The 23181-nt window shown below is 40.9% G+C and overlaps 1 protein-coding gene across 5 annotated transcripts in view; it reads left to right on the forward strand.

Annotated features, from left to right (window-relative positions):
* The window catches only part of CCSER1 (coiled-coil serine rich protein 1), a 1061474-nt gene that overhangs the window by 450482 nt on the left and 587811 nt on the right, over positions 1–23181 (forward strand). For all 5 annotated transcript variants that reach the window (XM_073340691.1, XM_073340694.1, XM_073340695.1 and 2 more), the window contains exon 6: positions 3119–3329. In XM_073340691.1, coding sequence (XP_073196792.1) covers positions 3119–3329 — 211 coding nt within the window. The remainder of the gene's footprint in view (positions 1–3118; positions 3330–23181) is intronic.

Consider the following 23181-nt stretch of genomic DNA (forward strand, 5'->3'; position numbering starts at 1 on the left):
CAGACAATTCCAACATTTCAAAATTTCTGATCATACTGAATGAGGATGAAAAGTCAAAAATCTCAAAATATTTTGTGGAATGGAAATTTTGAAATACTTCAATTTGGAAATGTTGAAGTGGGTTTACTGAAACATTTAATATTGAGAATGTTGAAACACAACACCGAACTCAGTGGGGGGTTTTACTAGATAGGGAATACAACAAATTCAAGCAAGAGCCTTTTTGTGCTAAATCTTTAGTGGTGTTGTGTGATAAATTACATTATATTACATAATGGCGTAACAGAAAAATTATACATTAGTAATGATGTACTTGGTGAAAAATCATTTTTTTGGAAATCTTCCTCTGCAGCAAACAAAAGTCGCACTAGCAGTTGTGCTGGACACCTCATAAATTTTCTAACATTGTGGAGGTATTTCCTATTCCAAGTATCGCAGGCAGCACATAGTCTCTCAGCGATTGCTCTGAGGCAATTACCAGTAAATATTGACCTTTCAGTGGCAACCAAAGAAAATTGAATGAAACCAATGAAAAGTCTTCTGTTAACTTCAATGGGTTTTGATCCGAGTCAAATTTATTTTATTTCCCAGCACACATACTTCTTCATACATGTGCCACAACGATGCTTTTAATAAGCAATATCTTTTTTGGAATAATGGTACTACAGTGGTGGTGATAATTTTTGTGCCCACAAGTGAAGTAGAACACTGCTGCTGATGTAGAGGCACTGGGGGAGATAAAAAACTGTCTTTACTAATGCGGGCATACTATTAAAGACTCCCTTGGCTGCTGTTCTTTCTCACTGTAGGTACGTTCTGTCTGCAACGTGACCGCCCCCTCTGGAGTGATAGCTGGAGTGAAATTCTGGTTCCATTTTTAGTTTCTTGACTGCTGACATTCTAGTGCAATTTCATTTGCCAACCTGCAGTCATTGGCCAGGAAATTGGGGGTGGGTGGGGAGAAATTGTTCTGTTTCATCTTACTTCAGTCAAACAATGTGTTTGTCAGTTTCATTAAACTCATTCAGATATAGATTCCCATAATATGAGAATGTTTTAAAATAAACATTTAAGAGAAAAAGTGAATTCTCATGTAACTAATGCTTCAGTGAAAGTTTGTCTCCTTTTCCTTCCATGATTTATACCTGAGACTGCTTTAATAAAGGCCATGAATCAGCAGCTATATAATATTCTTGGCTCTCACACACCTTTACCATATCCATCCCAGATTATCATTTGAATCACAAAAAATATTCCACTCAAAATGTTGTTTCAATATATTTTAATAATGAAAAACAAAAATATTTGATTCCCAAGTGATATTCTTAAGAAGCCAGGCTTAGAAAATTTTATTTCCATTGTCCATCATGAGCATTTGTTCTATGCATGGTATCTCAGTGACTTCTCTGGTGCATTTCTCAAGTTCATATTGTCTCAAGTGCACATTACATATTTCATAACTTCTTAATGAGCAATCCATAAGAGATTATCCTGGTAATACCATTTTCCATTTGTTTAGGGTGGCAGTGGAAATTGTTTATCCAGAAAAACAAACAAACATTAATCTCTTTTTTTTTTGCATGCTTGTTCTTGTGGAACCAAAGTTAACTTTAAAGCAAAATGTATGGGGAAGATTGTTACCTTTCTTGCTTTATCATTGAATACTAAACCCTAAAACTCAGAATCAAAACACCAACTAAATTTTGTGTTGCTTATAAAAATTTCAAATGGAGCAGAAAATTTGAACTGTATTTTAAATGGACAGTAATCATTATTTCCATTGCCACTTACACTAACATCTTTAATTATAGTACATTCTTTTGATAATAGTATGGCTATGACAAGTAATTCCATTGAAACCCTTTTGTAATTTAATAATTAATTAATGTACCAATATAGCAAACTACTACTACTTTCTGGTGTTTGTGCTTCATTTAACATTCTCTTCCTGTTTCCCATTGGTCCCAGGTAAAAAAGGCACAGCATGAAGATTACAAAAAGTTTTTGAGGACAGAAGTGGTCATAATGCATTTACTTATTTTGCCATTTCACTAAATTGCCAGATAATCTGTTTTCAAATCATTTTATTATTGCTAGAACTTTTTCTCAGAGTGTATGTTGTATTTAGAACTCAGAACTGTCATCATCTGAGTGGGAGTCATGTCTTGGTCTGATGCTGTGTTCCAAGATCAGATACTATGGGTCTGGGATAGGATTTCAGGTTAACATAATAAGAAAAGGAGTACTTGTGGCACCTTAGAGACTACCAAATTTAAGTCCTCCTTTTCTTTTTGCGGATACAGACTAACATGGCTGCTACTTTGAAACCAGTAAACATAACGGTATTCTTTTGCTGTCTCAGGGCCTGATCTAAAGGCCATTGAAGTCCAATGGGAGTTTTTCTGTTGATTTCAGTGGTTCTAGATAGACCCTTTCTCACATGCTCTCACATGTTCTTCTTACACAAACTATGGAGATAATTAACAACTTCAGAGTGCTCATTCTTTATTCAAACTGCAGTTTCCAAACAATGTCATAAGATAAACATAATTATGACACTGGATCAACTATAAAGGGAACTATTTCCTATTGTTTTGCTCCTCATTAATTTCCTTAAGGGTTGGGCTAAATTCTACATTATAGCCATATGGAAAACTAATATAATGAACAAGACAATGCAATTCATTGCATGTAGCCAGTTTAATCATAAACTTATGCCCATCCCTTTAATTTGAGCATACAGCAAAATGGGGTAAAATGTATCCCCAGCAATTTAATTCCTAGAAGTGAAATCCCACTTACACTTAACATTGTAGGAAAGTGGCTTTATCTGTGATACATGGAGGAGAGCTTCGTTTCAATTGTAGAATGAACTGAAGTTTACCTAAATGTATATGGTGATGGCTAGATCCTCAGGCAATGGGACCTTAAAAAGGCTAGTTGATTGACTCTCCAAAAAGTTGGTTCTGTTTATTCATAAACTCTTCATCATATGCGCTATAAACAGAGAGAGTGAAAGCTCAGCGTTAGCAACGTTTCACTCCAAATATTCATAAAGGGAGAGAGCCTAAAAAGTACCACAGAGCCAAATTTTGTTTATGTTTTTTTTTCATTTCAGGAACCTCTCTCTGAAGTTGTCAAAGGAGGTGGACCAAGGAGAAGCTAGGTGTCCTCGTGTCAGCCAGGTGGCCAGCAGTCCCGCTGTGGAGTGGCCTTTTGCAGGCCTGGAAGAAGGTGGAGGCATGGAATCTTTGCCCTTCCGACTGATGATGCAGGATTGCACAGCTGTAAAGACATTACTGCTGAAAATGAAGAGGGTTCTTCAAGAGGTAATGGTTTAATCATTTGTAAGACTAATAGTTGCCAATGCTAATAGCCTAGGTAGTGGAGAGGGTTTTAGAGAAATGTTCAGTGACACAGAATGGAGTCTATTTTTCTGTACCCAGAATGTCTTAAAAACATGGAAACAACTCTTATATAGGCTCCCAGTGTGGCTTTTGGGTGTCCCAATGCCTCAGGCAGCTTTCAAATCCCAGCCCAGGTGCTCAATGGACTAGATGTGAGTTAAACTGTGAGTCGGAGTCACAAAATGTCTATATTTTCCAGTTTTGCTTCATCCTGTGCATGTCTTGTTTCAGTTTGTGTTTTACACTTTGAACCTGTAGCAGTAGCTAACCATGCCCTGGTACGTCGAAGGGCTCACTGTATACCAACATATACAGTGAGCTGGTTCTGTGGGTGCTCCAGGACTCAAGCACCCATGGAAAAAAAAATAGGGGATGCTCAGTCAGCACCCACCAGCCACAGCTATTCAGTGTGGCCACTGATCAGCTGCTCGGTGGGCTTGAGGTGCTCAGCGTCAGGGGGAGGGGCGTGGAGAGGGACCAGGATGGGGTGGAGTGAGAGCAAGGTTTCAGGGAGGGGAGGAGTGGGGGCAGGAAGAGGCAGGGCAGGGCCTTTGGAAAAGGGGTGGAGCACCCACTGGAAAAATTACAAGTCAGCCCCGGTGCCAGCATGGACCCTCTGTCTGCCAACTCTGGCACCCTTATAGACAGACTAAGGCATCTCTAGAGCCTCTTCTTTGTTAACTGTGTTAAGTTACTTGGACTGAATAAGACAAATTGTATTCTGGTCCTCCCCCAAGATACAGTGTTTTTTGTCTCTTAGATAGTCATTCCTCACATGTTCCACAATATTAACGGTCAAATCCAAGTAATACTCATTTCTAAATAATATAGAGAACAGAGAGAGACAAAAAAAAATACAAACATTTGAAGTTCTACTCTTGTGAGACTGATTGAGTATAGGCTCTGAGTATTAATTGCAAAGGTTAACTGTTGTAGCTTTGGTTCTTAGATGACAGATGAAATTCGGAAATTTCTCAGTCCATGCAGAGCTTTCCAGAACTGTGACTTGTGCTACCTACTTATATTTTCCTGCCTCTTGATTGGGTGTCAGTAAGCGATGGTGAGTCCACCATATACAGTTGTAACCCTTCTGCTCGTCAGAGTTGGCAGCAACAAGGGCCGGGTTCAGTATCTAGGGGTTCCATTCCAATAACACTATAACACAATAGCAGATGACAGAACAAGGAGTAATGGTCTCAAGTTGCAGTGGGGGAGATTTAGGTTGGATATTAGGAAAAACTTTTTCATTAGGAGGGTGGTGAAACACTGGAATGCGTTACCTAGGGAGGTGGTGGAATCTCCTTCCTTAGAAGTTTTTAAGGTCAGGCTTGACAAAGCCCTGGCTGGGATGATTTAATTGGTGTTCGGTCCTGCTTTGAGCAGGGGGTTAGACTAGATGACCTCCTGAGGTCTCTTCCAACACTGATATTCTATGATTCTATGAACACAACGCAAAACCGTCTAGAGCCCCCACCCCGTGACCTGGGACAAATATATACCACCCCCGCTGGGCGCCTCCAAGAGGCAATACTTCCCCTCTTGCAAGTACATCGTCTGAGTGTAGCAAAAAGCCTTTTAATAACAGAGAGAAACAATGTGGCATTATGTTGGGGAAACACCACCAACAGGATTCATAACACAACTCATGAGCAAAAAACCCACCCCAAGCAAATTGGTTCTTGAATCCAGCAACCCAAAATCACCCAAAGTCCCAAAAGTCCAACGACCCAGAAGTCTCTGTCCCTGGTCAGGGCAGCCCCAGAGTTCAAAAGTTTATCTGCAGAGTTTTACCTCCCAACCTGGGTGGAGATGGGAGGGGGGTGTTAAGGGGCACCTTACGTGGTCCAAAGCTGATGGCCTCACTTCTCCATGGGGCTCCGCTCTGCCAGCCACCCCATGAGCTGCTCCAGGCATCCGACAACTGCTCTGCTCTGATCGCCATCCCGCAAACTGCAATGCTCTGCTCTGCCAGCCACTCTGCTCGCCGTCCCGCAAACTGCTCCACCATGTATCTTCAGGCTCCCTTGCTACTTAACACAACAGTCAGTGATTTCAGCCCTTAGTAAATTTAGCTCTTTTGTGATTTCAGCTTGTAGTAGGGGAGCCTCAGTGCTGGTGCACCATTAGCCCAAAGTGAATTTAGCTCAGCAGCCTGTAACTTGACTCCTAATGGGATCAAAATTAGCTCTGATATTCCACAGTGGAGAGAGGAGGAAGTGCAATTAGCATGTAATGCCCTCACCAGGGGGCCCATGCCACCAACTATTAATACCTGTCCCCAGCCTCTCTCTCTTCACTGGGTTTTAGAACCCATGACCCTTGCCTAGCGAGTGCTGCTTAGTTGATGGTGAGTCCCTCCATCATAACAAAAGGCCGAGTACAGTTCCACTGTCCTTGATTCACATAATCAGGATAATAACAGTTTATTCCTGCCCCAATAACAGAGAAACAGTGGCTCCTACAGCAGCCAAAGTGACCATCTAGGCAGGGTGGGTGTGCCTATGCAAATGAGGTCAGCCCCTGAAGTTATTTTTCACAACCCACCATGACTCGCCACCAGACGTCAGGGTAGAGCTCATCCTGACTCTGCTTACACAATCAACTCTTTCTTATAGGTCTTTGGAAACCAAGTTCAAGCCATCATTAGCAAATTCAGACATCATGTCAGCTGTTAAACTAGGATGCAAATATACATATGGGCAACTTTTACACTGTCACTGTGTTACTATAACGTTGTATAAGCCTTGTCCATGTTTAGAAAAGTAATAATCATTTTGTTATTTTACCTGTATGGTTCCTAGCATGATAAGGTCACAATACCTGACTGAGACATCTATGTGCTATTGTAATGTAAATAATGATTATTAATATACCATAATAATAATAATTAATGGTAATGGAGGGAGTATTTCACATAAATATTTCTCTTCAACTGGTATAACCTTTTATAGCTTCAAAAGATATGTCTACCCCTTGGAATTGTTTGAGTAAACATGCTTTCTTGTACTTAGGTTTATTAGCATTTTAATCATTTCTCACCTCAGGAAGAGTCGTTTAATGTTTTACATAGTGAATTATCATATTCCTTTAAACATAAGCTGAAGCCTACTCTCATTTTTATACACAGTTAACTTGTAGTAGAATACAGTATATAACTTAAAAAAAACACTCACAAAATTATCTCTGCAAAAGGTAAGGTCCACACAGTTCTTCTTCAAGATGTCCCCTGCTTATTCCCACTGACGGTTATAGCACCTCCTGGGTTACTGTACTCCCTTTGGATAACTAATCTTAGTTAGCCCTCCTGTTTGTTCCTCTCCCCCACCCCTCTTTATCTCATAACTTTAAATTTCCAAGTCTCATTGCTACTTAATACAGTCTTGTTCACAAGACTACTGTTTGTTCAAGTTTTTCCCTAGGGAGGGGGAGTTGTTAGTGCAGTAATGAGTATGGAGAGAGTGTAGATTGTTTTTGGAGGGGGGAAGAGGGAATCTATTTAGTTAATAGTACTGAGTTGTTTTTAGATTTCAAACATACTGTAGACTTAGTGCTTGCTGGATGAATTAGGTACTTCTCAAGGTGAGTAAAGAGGGCATAATCTTGCCTGTATTTATCATAGGTTAAATTTAGGTAGGTGAGTTAAAAAAATTAGGTAGGTGAAGTTTTCCTGCATTTTTCATAAGGCATACACATTATCTACTGTATAATAATTTCCATTGTTTTAGTGATAGTTTTTAATAAGACTGTTAAGGTGGGTTTAGTAGCTGATCCAGCGAATTAAGATAACATGGTATCTCCATGTTCCGTGATTGTTTCATTTTGATGGTAAATTCTTCAGATCAGGGACTGTCTCCTTCGCAACTTTGCAAAGCACCATGTAGTGTTCTGCAGCTATACAAATGTTTGTTAATTATAATAATAATATCAGTAGGAAAGCTGCTCTCTCTCTCTCTCTTTTCCAAAGCATTATTAATTTTACTAGGGAGAAGCTTTTGGTTCTTTTTGGCTCTGATGAAGAATCAATCTTTACAATATGTTTTTTAGTGTTTGTTTGAAGGAGGTAGTACTTTGAAAAACTATGCAAAAGCCCACAGGGAGGCAGTATGACTTAGAGGACAGAGCACTGCACTGGGACTCAAGAAACCTGGATGCTATTCCCAGCTCTCCCACTGGCCTGCTGGATGTCTCTGGGGAAGACATTTCACCTCTTTCTCAGCTTTCCCATCTGTACAATAATGATACTGACCTCCTTTGTAAAGTGCTTTGAGATCTACTGATGAAAAATGCACTCTAGCATCTAGGTAGTGTTATGATTGATGTTTGAAATACTTTGCAAGCTAATGGCAAGTGGGCTTTCACTGGACAGTTGATTAGTAAGAAAAATTGAAGTAGTCTTAAAATATGGTTTTCAGATACATTAACGATCTCCTGCAGTCAGTTGTTACAGGTGTTATGTTTACTTACGTTGTCCATTAGCAACTTGCGAAGCAATTGTAACGTTATTTCAGTGTAAAACACTGCAGGTTTCCTTTTTAAACTACCTTTGAAATTAATCAGTGTAGCCTTGCTGATTTGTTCAACAGCTCTGCATTGAATGCAGTCACCTTTATCAAGTAATTCATGCTGGAAATTGGTAATTCCTTCATTTCATAATGCATTGATGTGCATTTCGTATAAGTGTACATTTAAATAAATAATAATAAAAAATTACCAGATGTATCATTAGGATTTAACTTTATCTCTTTAAATTGTTGTTTGCATGGAAATTTATGTTCAGCAGTCGCTCTCACCTCACAATGTAAAAGAAATTTCTATTTTTGCAAGGTTGTATATTGGGGCAAACACCATGGCTACCTTCATGTCGAAACCAAGCACAACTCTAATCCCAAGGCCTCTCTACCATAATACGTATGATATCAATCCATTTACTCATAAACATTTCATGAATATCTCTTTGTACATTTTGAACCCAAAGGAAACCACCTAATGGTTTCAGTGTGTATACCAAAGTTAGGAAATTCTGGAAATGTTAACAAGTAAACTATGAAAATTGTTTATGACATTGCAGGTGGGGATAGGGACCATTTTCATAACAGTGTGAGTGAATAGGAAGGAGGTGCATAAAACTTCAGTTCATGTAGAATCTTATCTGTGGGTATATCTACACAGCAAAGAAAAATCATGGCTTGTCTGTGCCAGCCGACTTGGGCTTACAGTGCTTAAGCTGTGAGGCTGTTTTATTGATATATCGACTTTCGGGCTGGGGCTGGAGCATGGTTCTAGGACCTGCAGGGTGGGAGGATCCCAGGGCTCAGGCTCCAGCCCAAGCCCTGTAGTCTACATAGCAATGAAACAGCCCCACAGCCCGAGCACTGTGAGCCAAGTCGGCTGGTTTTGCTGTGTTGACATAGCCTAAAGTTGCTATGGTATTTTTATAGATTGTGTTAAACCTCTTTGAAACTGTTGAATGTAACAGCCACTCTTCATTCAGTTTAAATATAAGAGTCAATAGCAATCTCCGGATCAAAGCATAGGTACATGCTACTGCCCAAAACAAAACAAAACAAAAAAGTACCTTTCCCAGACCTGAAGAAGAACTCTGTGTAAGCTCAAAAGCTTGTCTTTCTCACCAACAGAAGTGGTCTGATAAAAGATATTACCTCACCCACCTTGTCTCTGCTGAACAAAGGCAGGTCAGAAGGTCACTCAGGAATTTCAACTGTGTGGGTGGAGAGTGTGGCTGGGTTTTGTTTTGGGTAGAAGTGTGAATGGGAGAGAAGCAAGAGAGGCAGCACAGAGAAACTAGCACAACAGGAGAAGGAAGCTAGAGACAGAGCCTGGGGGAGGTTTAGAGGCAGGTTTGGTATCTGGTGCTGGGTAAGGGCGTGGCGACACTTGCAGATGTAGAGCGCTTTGAGTTAAACCCACCTTCGGAGAGCACAGTAGGGAAAGCTCAGCAGTCTATCCACACTGACAGGAACAAGCGCACTGGCGTGGCCACATCTGTGACACTTGCAGCAACATTGGGAGCAGTGCATTGTGGGCAGCTATCCCACAGAGCACCTCTTTTCATTCTGGCACTGTGGCTTGTGGGAAGGGGGCAGGGGGTGCGGGGCATTCTGGATCCTGTCCCAATGCCCTGTGATGCATCGGTTCGCATCCCAGTAATCCCTATGCTTCCGTCCACATTTGGCGCCATCTTTCAATGTTTTTTGTACTGCGCTCTCTGTCTTCCCTTTCGGTCTGTGGGAATGGAGCCCAAATTGCTGAGGAATATGCTGACGAGTCTCATGGGACTGTGCGAGGAGCTCGCCCCCACCCTGCGACGCAAGGACACAAGATTGTGAGCTGCTCTGAAGGTGGAGAAATGGGTGGTTATTGCAATCTGGAAGCTGGCAACTCCAGACAGCTACAGATTGGTCGCTAACCAGTTTGGAGTGGGGAAGTTGACCTTTGCAATCGTGTTGATGCAAGTTTGCAGGGCCATTAATCAGGGCCTGCTCAGAAGAACCGTGACTCCGGGTAACGTGCATGACATTGTGGATGGCTTTGCACAAATGGGTTTCCCTAACTGCGGAGGGGCGATAGATGGCACACATATTCCAATTCCGGCACCAGTCCACCTAGCCTCTGAGTACGTTAATTGGAAGGGGTATTTCTCTATGGCTTTCCAGGTGTTTGTGGATCACCGTGGGCATTTCACCGACATTAAGGCAGGCTGGCCCGGAAAGGTGCATGATTCACGCATCTTTCGGAACACTGGCCTGCTCAGGAAGCTGCAAGCCAGGACTTTTTTCCCAGACCAGAAGATCACCATAGAGGAAGTCGAAATGCCCATTGTGATCCTTGGAGACCCCACTTACCCTTTAATGCCGTGGCTCATAAAACCCTACACAGGGAGCCTTGACAGTAGCAAGGAGCACTTCAACAACAGGCTGAGCTGGTGCAGAATGACTGTGGAGTGTGCTTTTGGCTGTTTCGCTGGTTCTCTTTGTATGGGAAGCTGGACCTGGCCGATGACAGCATCCCGGCGGTTATATCTGCGTGCTATACCCTCCATAACCTTTGTGAAGGGAAGGGTGAACGATTCACTCAGGCATGGAACTCGGAGGTTCAACACCTGGAGGCTGAATTTGAACAGCCAGAGAGCAGGGCTATTAGCGGGGCCCAGCGCGGGGCTGCAAGGATTAGGGATGCCTTGAGGGAGCATTCTGAGGCTGAAAGCCACTAGTAATGTCTGGTGCCCTGCACAGGAGTGAAGTGCAGTGGTTCCAAAATTAGGAGGAATCTGCTTTTGCTACGCTGACTTGCAGTGCCTCTTTCTTTCCCGGGCTAAGGTATCTTTTACTTTATGCAATAATAAATAATGTTTTCAAAGCCAAAAAATCCATTTATTGAAAAAAACCACAACTGCTTGGGAAATAGAAAGGGCAAGAGGGTGGGGTGGGGAGGGGAATGGTACAATCACAGATTTGCGTATGTCCTGTTATCATACTTAGTCTTCCTGTCTGGAGTGCTGTGCAATGAGTGCTGCACTTCAGGATGGCTATACTGCATGGCGATCGAGGCTGAGTGCAGTGGGTAAGGGTCGTAGTTTTCAGGACTAGGTGGTGAAGCTACAGGTGTTGGAGGCAACTAGTGGTGGTAAGAACCTGGATGTTGGGGAAAGTGGATTGGAGGTGACATAGGGGCACAAGGGAAAGAGTTTTGGACAAGGGCGGGGGGGGGGGTCATTGGGCGCGGTAGTGCTCTGCCTGGATCGAGTCCGCTTGGTGCTCCATTATGCTAATCAGCCGATCTATGCTTTCCTGCCGGAGCACCGCACTTTTGTGCCGGCGCTCCTCATTGTGCTGGCGGATCCTTCTTTCATTCTCCCGCCACTCCTGCACTTTTCTATATTCATTACTTGAATGCTGCATTACTTCATACAATATGTCTTCCTTGCTTCTACGTGGCCTCTTTCTGATTCTTTGGAGTCTTTCGGCCGGTGATAACATGGACGGCTGAGATCTTAAGGTTGCATCTGTAAAGGCAAAATGCAACTCTTAACTGAGGCAGCATTGTTCACACCAGACAGAGAAATGATTCCCCCGTACTTAAGGGCAAGCACAGTCTACACAATAGCATAATTTGTCCATCCCAAAGCGAGTGCACAGTATCGGAGCCCCAAAATGGTGAGTAAGCACAGGGTCATGCGTGACTGATGGTTTCGCAGCTGTACTGTCCTCTTGGTTTCTGTGCCTTGGGGAGAGCCAACAGTAGCAGGGGGCCCCTATACTGAACACTGTCCCCACATTTTACACAGCAGTTCATCCTGGAAGCTATCTCGCTGCTGAGGGAAGCAAGGGAGGGTCTTCTAGTACAATGCGGCTTCCGCCCTGGCCCATATGCAGCTTGCCTGTGTGCAGCAATGGTCCTCCCACCCCTCACGGCACAGTGGCGTGGACAAGTTAGCCTTACTGGGACGAGGACAACAGTGGCTCTTCCGAAAAACCTGCGCAAGTGCATTGCCCAAGTTCTGTCTGAGACCTTTGAAGAGATCACTGAGGCCGATTACCGTGATGTGAGAGAGCACGTCAATGCCCTATTCCGCACCTAGGCATGCATGCAGCCCTGACTCTCCTCACCCTAAGAGCCCGCACCGAATAACTTCCTTCCCAAAATAAAAGCCGCTTACCGGGAGCCTCCTCTGGTGTTTGTCCTTCCCCCAAGCACCGGCCACCGCAACTGGAAGGTAGCTTGAGAACTGCTCCTGGCTGCATGCATCCAGGGATTCCGGGGTGTCTTCCTCCACAGGCGCACCCTCGCTCCCGCTTTGCTGCTCCTCCTCCTCCTCCTCTTGCCTTGTTGAACTGGGCTTTGAAGTGTCCATGGTGGTCCTCGGAGTGGAGGTGGGGTCGGCCCCAAGTATCGCGTCCAGCTCTTTATAGAAATGGCAGGTCGCAGGGGCAGCTTCGGAGTGGCTTTTTGCCTCGCGGGCTTTGTGGTAGGCATTCCGCAGCTCCTTCACTTTAACCTGCACTGCAGTCATGGCCCCTTTCCATCATACCCCTTGATATCTGCCCGAAGGTATTGTAATTCCTACGGCTGGAGCGCAGCTGGGACTGGACAGCTTCCTCCCCCAAACACTGAGGGAGGCCAGCACCTCGCCATTGCTCCATACTATGGATTGCCTGGCGCGTGGAGGCATGGTCACTTGGAAAGATTTGCTGAGAGCACTCCACGCCTGGCTGAGCAAACAGGAAGGGGATTTTCAAAATTCCCAGAGAATTTAAATGGTAGGTCTTGACAGCTGGTCACCTGAGGGCAGGGCCGTAGAGTTTAAAGTGATGACCAGAGTGGCTAGCACAGGCATTGTGGGACGCTTCTGGAGGCCGATCAGAGCCCACTAACAGACCAGGGCGTCCACAGTGAGGCCGTGGCGCTCCAGCGGGGGCACAGCAAACATTATTCCACTCGCAGTGCAGTGAGGTGCAGGACCAGCAGCAGTGTAGCCGCGGAGACAGAGCGCTCTGCGTGCCTTGCCAGTATGGATGGGGAGTGAGCTAGTGTGCCCGGGGCTCCTTTACTGCACCGTAACTCGCAAGTGTAGCCAAGCCCTAAGAGAGGCTTGGGGCTGTCAGCAAGGAAACAGCCTCCGGTTGTTTGGTTCCTCCTGAGTTCAGGGGAAACAGAACTTTATACATTCTTTGTAAATAAACAAGACTGCATCAATGATACCTGGCTCCATCTTCAATGTCTCCTTATAACTGGAATGGCCTACACAATCCCACATTTTTGATTAGCTGCTCAGGTCAAAAAGGGTACCAATACTTTCTTAAATTAATCCAGAAAGTTTTGGAAAGACTTTCAGGATAAGGAGTACGAAGGAGCTGAACATAATCGTATATTTGTGTCCTAACTCTTTAGGGATTTGGTGCCCTTGCTCCAAGTGAAAATACTGAGGCTTTAATGCTGAAAAATTACAGGACTCTCACTTTTCCACTATACTTATGGCCTCTACCTGCTGGTTCTACCAGCACCTTTGCTGTTCTGATGGTTAGTCTTAGGCCTGGTCTCCACTAAAAATTTAAGTTGTCCCAGCTTTGTGCTTAGGGCTGTAATAAATCCACTCCCCAAGCGGCATAGTTAAGCCGACCAAACCCTCAGTGTAGAAAGTGCTAGGTTGACTGAAGAATTCTTCCGACGACCAAGCTACTGGCTCTAAGGGAGGTAGATTACTTACACCAATGGAAGAACCCCTTCTGTCACATAGGTGGTGTCTACATTTAAGTGCTACCGTGGTGCAGCTGCCGTGCTGCAACTGTGCTGTTGTAGCCTTTCAGGTGTAGACAAGCCCATAGTGGAATAGCCCCCACCAATGGCTGAGTCCTTTCCTTTGTCTGTGGCATGATTGTAACCAGACTGTCATTACTATGGGACTCCTCCCACAAGACTCCTTGCCCTAGTGCACGTGGGCACTGTGAAGCAGGGATTGTATCAGTTATGTAGTCCTTTTTATGTGTTCAGTTAAGAAAGTCCCCTGGCAGCTGATTTATTTCTTCCCTGGGTTATGGTGTTTGACTTCTCCTTTGCTACAAAGGAGGAGATACCATTTTCTGCAAAATAACATATGACACAGAGCTACATTGCAGATCAGCAAGCTTGCATGACCTGTTGCCTCAGCCTCCTCAACAACAGGATGGTCTTATTCGCACTTTGCAAATCAGCATTAAAAATATCTGCCCCATTAATATATAATGTCCCACCATCATTAGTCCTGTGCAATTGTCTGTGATAAATTCGTGATTGAAGACCATAAAATTATAAAAGCTACAAAATGAAAACATTTTCCCATTTACTGCCTTTGTGGGCTTGATCAATTGCCGCAGGCCAGTCTACTTAATCCCACCTGACCCTCCTTGGCAATAGAGCTGATCACACCAATTACATTTTCTAATAAGTCTGCATATACCGAAGATTGCCGTGCAAAATAATAATTAAGCAGTGGAAGAAATTTAGAACATGTGTAAAAGTCTGCAGTAGGAACTGATTATACTCAATTGTTTGAGAGAGATTGTGAGTAATTTTGAGCTAAATGATGTATTTGGTGATGGTGGTGGACAGAAATGTCACTGACGATGATTAAGACAAAATTTAATAATGCTAAGGATAACAAGACCCTTAATGAGTTATCCAATTCTGTTAACAAAAAGAATGAGAAAACAGAAGTGGGATGAAGTAAGGGCACTAAGACAGAAGTTCCTGATCCAAGATATTCTGTAATTAAATCTCCTGACAGTTTAATTGGATTTTAAGAATTAAAATGTCAAGTTGTCAAACATAATTTTATTATTTGTAAAGAAGCACTGCACGTGATCATCTTGACATCTGGTCAGTTTCAAAAACTGAGTTACAAGTAGTTTGCCAACTTTTGTGGTTTCACGGTCACATTTAAAAAAAATGTTTTTCTGTTCCCTTTTGCTGTGTGTGAAAGACTTACAGAGACAGCGAAAACTGACTGATTACAGAGAGGGGGATCAATGATACTGATTGTTCACAAAGTGTTGCAAGAAACTTGTGTACAGGAAAAGCAGTAACTTGAGAGAAAAAGATGGGGCAAGTTTTCTGATGGTGGAGCCCCAGTTGTGTGCCTGCTGTTGCACAAACAATACATTTGTGTATGTGTCTGGCTGTTAAACTGCTTAATTGTTTTGTATTCATTAGGAAGCAGATTCAACCAAATTAAGTTTAATCACTTAACCAATGGATTGTCCCTTAATATGCTGTCCTCAGATCAGGCAGAAGTATGAAACAAGCCCTAATGCAATCACAAGAGAAATTCATACTGTATATGACCTGAATCCTGGCAAAGAACTGTGTTGCAGATTTATATAAAACTTTCTCTTACAGCTCTTCACTTTATTTTGGATAAAGTATTCACTGAAGTACTGCAGAAAGGGATCACTCCCCAGGTTCTGGGGACAGTGCTGATCACCTGATTGTGAAGAGAAACAAGGATGGGAAAACTGCAGAAATCTGGTTCCTGAAGAGATCTTTCTGAAAACAAAATGTACAAATATTTCCAGAGTAATCGCTACAAATCAATACAGCGTGACCCACGTGCTAATTCTTGAAGATCAAAAGACCAAGTGGGTTTTATGAAAGAGGGGTATTGATTGTCAATGACAACAACAACTTCTTCCCATCTAACCCCAAAAGCGCAGATGTCTGGGCCCCAATCTGTACCCATGTTTGTAGCTGCCCCACGTCTTTTTAATATAGGATCGTGCAGCCTTATCATAAGGTAAATTTATGTAAGCTTGTTCTTTGGGTAACTTTTCCTCATGTGGATTGTTATTCTGTGTGACTCAGTTTTGTCTTAGATTCTGACAAGAGAACTCCAGCACTTAGAGCTACATCTTAAACTGATGTAAATTGGTGTAGGTTGACCGAAGTCAATAAAGTTATGCCAATTTACCCCAGCTGAGGACCTGACCCCCACTGGGGTGGGGTATTTAATATTTGTGCATCCTTCCCTTTGCCTATGTTTTAACATCTCTCATGAATTCCTGCTACATCAAGAACAATGATGGAATGATTATTAATAAGGAATTAAACATTCGGTCCATGTGTTTTATAATTGGAGAAACTTTCTTTCATTTTCCCACTTCTTTGCTCAATAAAGAACATTTGGCAAACTGTCAGGTGAAATCTAATCTCATCTAAGATAAGATTGTCTAAGAGACAGGATACCTCATTTTATATCTCATCTAAGATAAGATTGTCTAAGAGACAGGATACCTCATTTTTATAATGCTGCCCATTTCAACTCTGTATGAAGATAACCTGTCTTGGAATAAAGATATGCTCAAACCTAGCTGCCATTTGTGTCAGTAGACTCTGAACACCTCATAAAATAGTTAAACAAGAATATATCAAGATAGCAACTACTTCCCTTATCTCTTAAGCAAGAAAGAGATAGCTAAAACGAACATCTACCCAAGGATCACTTGTATTCACAAGCACCTCTGTTTTGCTCTTTTGCTTTTGAACAAAATTACTGTTCAATTTATATGGGAGAAAAAAGCAACTGTGACTCTCATGTGTAATGTGTGTAATCAATCAATAAATAAAATGTTTAAAAGCATGCTATGCTGAGAGCATGGGATTACCACATCTCTATAGCTATTATGTACCTTCCCATATTATCTCTATGGTGAAGCTGGTCATCCCCTCTGGCTTCACCATGCACCATCTTGGCTCAGTATTGAAACAAATGTTGAAGCTCACTTGGGTGCCTTTCATATCTTCACCCAACCTGTTTGTTAGTTTGTTTTCCCGAAGCCATTGGAAAAGGACTGTGCTGTGCATGACAAGGAGGCATTGAGGGGAAGTGCGGCAGTTAGAATTTTGCCCAAGTGGCCCCAGCTTCAAGACACCTTTAGAACTTGGTTGAAGACAGAACAAGATAACTCGTATGGCAACCTATCCTGAGATTAGTGATGTAGAGGAAATAGAAGGCTCTCTAGTTTTCTCCTTACCATCCTAGATCTAAAAAGCCTGCTTAAATCAACAGCCCATGTTCTCCCAAGGCCTATATCTCTGTAATGGCAATTGCACAAAGTGGTGACAAGCCTCATCCTGTGTGATCAGGCTTCATTGTGAATCCAGTTGGCAAAGGAAAGAGCATTACTCTCAATTTCCAACCTCCATGGGGTTAGGAGACCTCTCCTTCATGCCCTGACCTCACAGCTGGGTCAGATGGCCTGCAACTCTTCTTCAACTGCTACACATTTGCAAAATCTGCAAATTGCTTATATAAGGAACTACGGAACAACTCATAAGAACAAAGTAATATATACTGAAAAAATAGTCAGGTGGGTATGGTTGTCTTACAGATAAAGATGTATTCTAGGATAAAATATTTACCTCTTTTTCATTTGTTCACAACAACAACAACAACTAACTTTTCCATGTAGCATGTAGCTCTTCCAGTCCACTAAATAAATAAACAAATACGCAATCAGATCCCCCCTCAGAGAGTTCCCCATTCATCTGATTTATACACAACTGGCTGCCTATCATGAAATAATCCCACAGAAATTCATATCAGCAAATTTGGAAATGAGTCATTTTGCTGTGATTATTTACAGTTGATGTGTAAATTGAGTGCACACTCAGCAGCAGGGAAAGGAAAAATAAAAGTCCCAGCCGCAAGACACTTTATTGGTTAGGGATTCCTTTATTTCCAAAAACAAAACTCAAAACCAGAACTCAGACTACTGGGTGATAACAACCTGAGACCAGTCCTGCTTCAGCCAACTGGGAAGACAGAGTTCACACTCTTCTTTGGTGGGTAGCTTTCTTTATATCAGCTTCCCCCTTTCCTTTTATAACCCTGCCCAGATCAGCCATGTGAAAGGTAAGAAGGCCTTACAAGGTGAACCACATTTTAACCTGGTCACAGCGTTCAACTGCTTACAATAGCACCTCACCCCACTAACCACTGCTTTAAAGGGAAGTGGAAAACTGTTACACATCAGGGAAGAACTGAAAAAAATATGGCAAAATGTTAGACAACTCTAGTTCATCATCCTGGCCATTATTCCCGAACAATATACATATCAGGTTTTATTGGACACAAGAATGTCTTTTGTTTGTGTTTTTTTAAAGTATGCGGGGACTAATAGACCCTAGCATATGGTGGTTAGGCCAAAAACTATCACTCTGCAACACATTCTGTCCTCCTGTTGCAAATTATGCAACTTGTGGAATGATATTGAAGTTACACTTCATAGTAAATTCCACTTATAAATAATCTATAAAGGGTTAATAAATGGTTAATGAATGTTTGGATAAATGGCTAATCAACGGTTAAAGATTCTTATAGTGTCCAACAGGTTGTTGTTAACCATTTTAAGTTTATTCTATTGATGTGCATATAACTATCTACCTGTACGAGCCACTCATGTCTCTAACATGCTTATAGTATCTGTTAATTATTTATTAACCATGTATAAATATAACCTTAATATAAAATGTGTCTAGTGTGTTGAAAGGCAGTTCCAAAGCTCTAAACATGAGGTGCATATTTGGCAAGCTAATATTTCCCAACAGTGATCAGATATGGCTTTTTATTTCTGGAGAAATCATTGAACTCTCCTTCCTATACAAATTGGCTGAATGAATTATCCACCACAGCACTGATGGGGGGGGAAAAAAAAGATATTAGGAATGAACAGCTGTAAAAAATACAGTAGGATCTAGGCACACATGAAAGAACTTCATTTCTTAGCCTTAATTTTGCCTGTTCAGGCTTGTAATTCTCATACACACCGAGTGTTGTGGGGGGTTTTGTTTGTTTTTGCTTATCGCCACATACAACATATCTTAATTCAGTTTAATGAAATAATGTAAAAATCACATTCAGTTCATATTAAGTTAGCTAAAATCGTATCTTGGAAGATATTAATTAGGTGGACTGGTCACTGTTTGTGTACTATCAGTATAAAAATCAGTAAAAAGATAACTGGAAGAGAGTAGGAATAAAAACATCCCTGAGTGTATTGTACCTGTCTAAAGGACTTTGGCTGAATCTAGTTATAGCCAGGGAAATATAATGTCTTTTTATCCATCTAAAACTACCAATTCATAGATTGATTAGAAGCTAAAATTGATAACAGTGTCAATATTATCCAGATGCATTGGGAGGAAATGCTACTATGGTCAACAGTTAATCAAATTGGCTCTGTGCTCCTCCAAGGGTTTGACAGTTTTGGAATGACACAACTCAATGTTCAAGTAAGAATCTTCGCTAAACCACAATGGAAATATTACTGAACACACAAACATCCCTGTAAAAATGATCTCCCACATTTGTGCATATTTATTGGTTTTCATTAAGGGTCTGATCCAAAGCTCACTGAAGTCAATTACTTCTTTTCCATTGACTTCAGTGGACTTTGGATTAGACCCTAAATGAAAAATAAAAAATATCATTCCATGCAGTGATGCCAAATTAACATATTTCCATAGTTTCTACCAGTATTGCTGTGTATCTCTCTCTCTCTAAATATGTTTGTGTATGAGTGAGAGAAAGAGACATTGGTCAGCTATAATTCAACTATAGGTGAGGCTACTAGATTGACCTACTATATATACATTTATGTACGTGTTTATACAAAATGTGTATGCATGTGTGTACTGTGTGTGTGTCTATATATAGAGAAAGAGAGAAAGAGAGAGAGAGATATGCATGTGTGTATATAGGTAGGTAAATAATTAGCACACATTTATTTATAATTGATTAGATCACTGTAAAAAGAATCCTGACCTCTTTTTAGTTGTGATATTTGCATCATTTGATTTCATACTGAACAGTCCTTGTATTTCCAAAATGCATTTGAGAATAAACATCTAAATATACATCTAAATTGAACTGTTATATACTGATCTTTCCCACAGAATTTCATTTAATCTATCATTGTCAACTGATCTTTCCAGTGTCTACAAATGTCTATATAGTATATGTCTTCCCATCTCCAGGGTTAATAGTATCTACTTTTTACAGTACATAGTTATTCCTTTCATTATTGAATTTCATTAAGTTTCCCCAGTATAGGTTTCATTGGTATATTTTGTATGATAATTTATCCTATTACATCACTTACTTCATAGTGAATTTTGCCAATGCAATTTAATATCTGGAAGTTGCCATATCATATATTTAAAAGATACATCTCTAGATCACTTTCGCTTTCTCTTATTCTAAAAATGCTTCATGGAGTCCCGTGCAACATGTTAGCCCAAAAATAATTATGTAAAATTTGCATCTTGGAAGTATTTGTAATTTAATTATGCTGTACTGTTTAGATAAATTATTCTTTGCCAGTATCTTGCAACCCTAATCACGTTAGGGAGTTACAGTAATCTACCTCCTTATCAACCAGAAAGGAAAGAGTTCACTGACAGTATTATTTTCATTGTTTTATATTTGCGACAAATTGACATGTAACTGAATATTTCAAAAGTACATCCATTCTGTTTGTCCTTCTCTGACCATGGGTTTGCTCATCCTATTCCAAAATGCCCACAATTTTCACTGTATTTTCTGCATTTTTGTTAACATCTGTCACTGATATAACATCTTACAAAGTATTGTACTTTTAAAAAATGTGCCGTTTTAAGAACTAATTCTTTGACATAAAAATCAAAATATAATCAGATTTGATTTAAATTAGGAAGATTAATTTAATACCAGATAATGTGTAACTTTGTCATAAAATGACTTTACAATTTACATTATAATAGCCTTGCTTATCTTCATACATTATAATTGTGTGTAACATGTATAACACTCCGTTATATAGTCACTATTTATTATATTTTGAAGTTACATTTTAATATATGGCAAAATTTGATAATCATCAACATCCTTCCCTTACGATTAGTTTACATACATTTCCATATGTACATACTGCAGAGGATCATACAGAGACAATTCTTCATGAGGGCCCTTGGCATCAGACAGGAACACCAAAGGAAATATGAATGTTCCTACATTTGCTAAGGAGAAAGCAATTCCTGCATGTTTCAGCAAGCTTGATGGAAATACTGTCTCTCTCATATTCTCTGCTATGTTATTTAATTTTACCTTATTTTCACATTATTTTACAGTCCTTAAATGTTTAATGCTCTGTGTACTCCATTGCAACTGCAGAATCGCCTTAGCAAGTCTGTTGGGAGAAGCTGGATGTTTTGGCAGTTGGGTAGGAAACAGTTGAGCTTTTTGGATCATGGGAAGGTATGGACTCCATCAAAGGTAAGGGAGTCATCTTAGCCTTCCCGTCAGTTTGGTGCCAAATTTTTAACAAGGGGCTTCCAGTTTGCCCAAGAACCTCCAACTGCATTCTTTACCCGTATTATCAATATTCATCCATCATTTCTTAGGGTATTCTAACGTGAATGGAATATAGCCCTTGTGTGGTGATTGTTCATTCCCTCCATGCTAGAAGGAACACTATTCTTGCTATGATTTCACCTCACCAAATCTGGCTCAAATTTCCATCTGTGCCATAAATTACAGTTTAGGTTCTTAATTCTATCTTCTAGAGAAATTCTTTAGTGTCCTGAGAGCTAAAAATATGAATCTTTTCAGGGTCACTTCAATGTGGCAGGGTAATTATGATTAAAATAAGGCTACAAGTTCTTGAATGTTTCATTTGCACCTTCATTTTGTGGCACACAATGTCAGAAATGATTAGGAACTCTATTTAAGTGCCTCATTCAAGCAGCCATTTTATGTAAGTTACACAGATTTTTTTTTTTTTTTTTCAGTGAACCTCTGTTGTTCAATTAACATGCAGCTTGAATTTTTTGCCATGGTATGACATGCACCCAGACAAAGGAGGGGAGATTGAAAAACGGTTTAAAGACATGAATAAGACCAAAATGGTGGATGTACATGATCAAAACACTTTTGTACACTAATTGTACATGATCAAAACACTTTTTCCTGGAAGGCCAGTTGTTCAAGCTAGTCTAGCCCCTTGACAGGCCTGCTTGTGCGTTTGCTGAGACAGATAATTTATCTTGATACTGACCTGGCTAATATTGCAGGAATCCTGTTGTCACGAAGATTAACAGCTTCTCTGCATCTAGGCACACATATGCTTTATTTCCTTTTTGTGGATCATCTTGTCATTTGTCTTACTCTGTGTGTGTGTGTGTGTGTGTGTGTGTGTGTGTGTTTAATAAATACTTTTATTGAAACCAAGTATTGAGATTCCAGCATTGAGCTTTTTTCCTTTCTTATGTCCCTAAATAGAGCAAGGCATGATCACTATGTGTATGAGTGACCTTCAAATCTTCCATCCCAAAGAACTACGAGTGATGGAACTTTTCTCATCTTGCCACATGACAATCCACATTGCTTCCATTCCTTGGCCATTAATATTATCCCCTTTTTGAAAGTGTGAGCTAGGAATAACAATAGAGGATAGGAAGACAGTGGCATGGAGGGCTGTGAAAATTATAGCATGAAGAGTTCATACACATTGTGTTGAGATTTCCTAAACTATCTATTATAAAATCTAGCTGTTTGCTTGATATGTACTGACGGAACTATCTTGGTGAAGCATAATATATTATTCATATAGTTCATCATCAGCTTTGCAATTAAATGTGGGAGAGTCCCTCAAGCTATACAGTAATCAGCATCCGCTGTATTCAGTACCAATACCAATTCAATACCAACAATACCAATTCATGCTGCCCTGAGGATTGTCATCTTGTATTGCAGGTGCCAAAGTGATGGCCACCCTCTTGACAGACTCCCTGGGAGTGAACTGGGAGATTTAGAATTAAGAGTATGAGCTGTTGCAGCCTGAACTAAAGTGCTGTTGCTCATGGCTGTAAAATTCATGTCCTATGTGGATCGGTGCCCTTCGACAAATACTTGAATATGCTACAGAAAGGTCTAAGCCCTAGCTGTAAAACTCTGTTGTAATTTAAGGTTTGTATTGTAGCATTTTTATAAGTTTAGCTGCATATAAAGCGCCTATGAAAAAGTCAAAAATGAAGAGAGAGATCCAAAAAGTACAGTTCAGCCCAGGCTGTTACTTGTGCTCTTCTTCCTCTTTATCAGCACGGCACTAACATTTTGGCTCAGCTGTTTCCTTTAAAAGCTAAACTCAGATAGTAAAAAACAAACAAACCCTCATTAAAGTATGGCTCAAAATTATATAATATATGTAATATGTGGAAAGCACTTATTGGAGTGTTGAAGTTGATG

Source organism: Lepidochelys kempii, chromosome 4 (genome assembly GCF_965140285.1).
Source record: "Lepidochelys kempii isolate rLepKem1 chromosome 4, rLepKem1.hap1, whole genome shotgun sequence".
Classification (NCBI taxonomy): Eukaryota; Metazoa; Chordata; order Testudines; family Cheloniidae; genus Lepidochelys; species Lepidochelys kempii.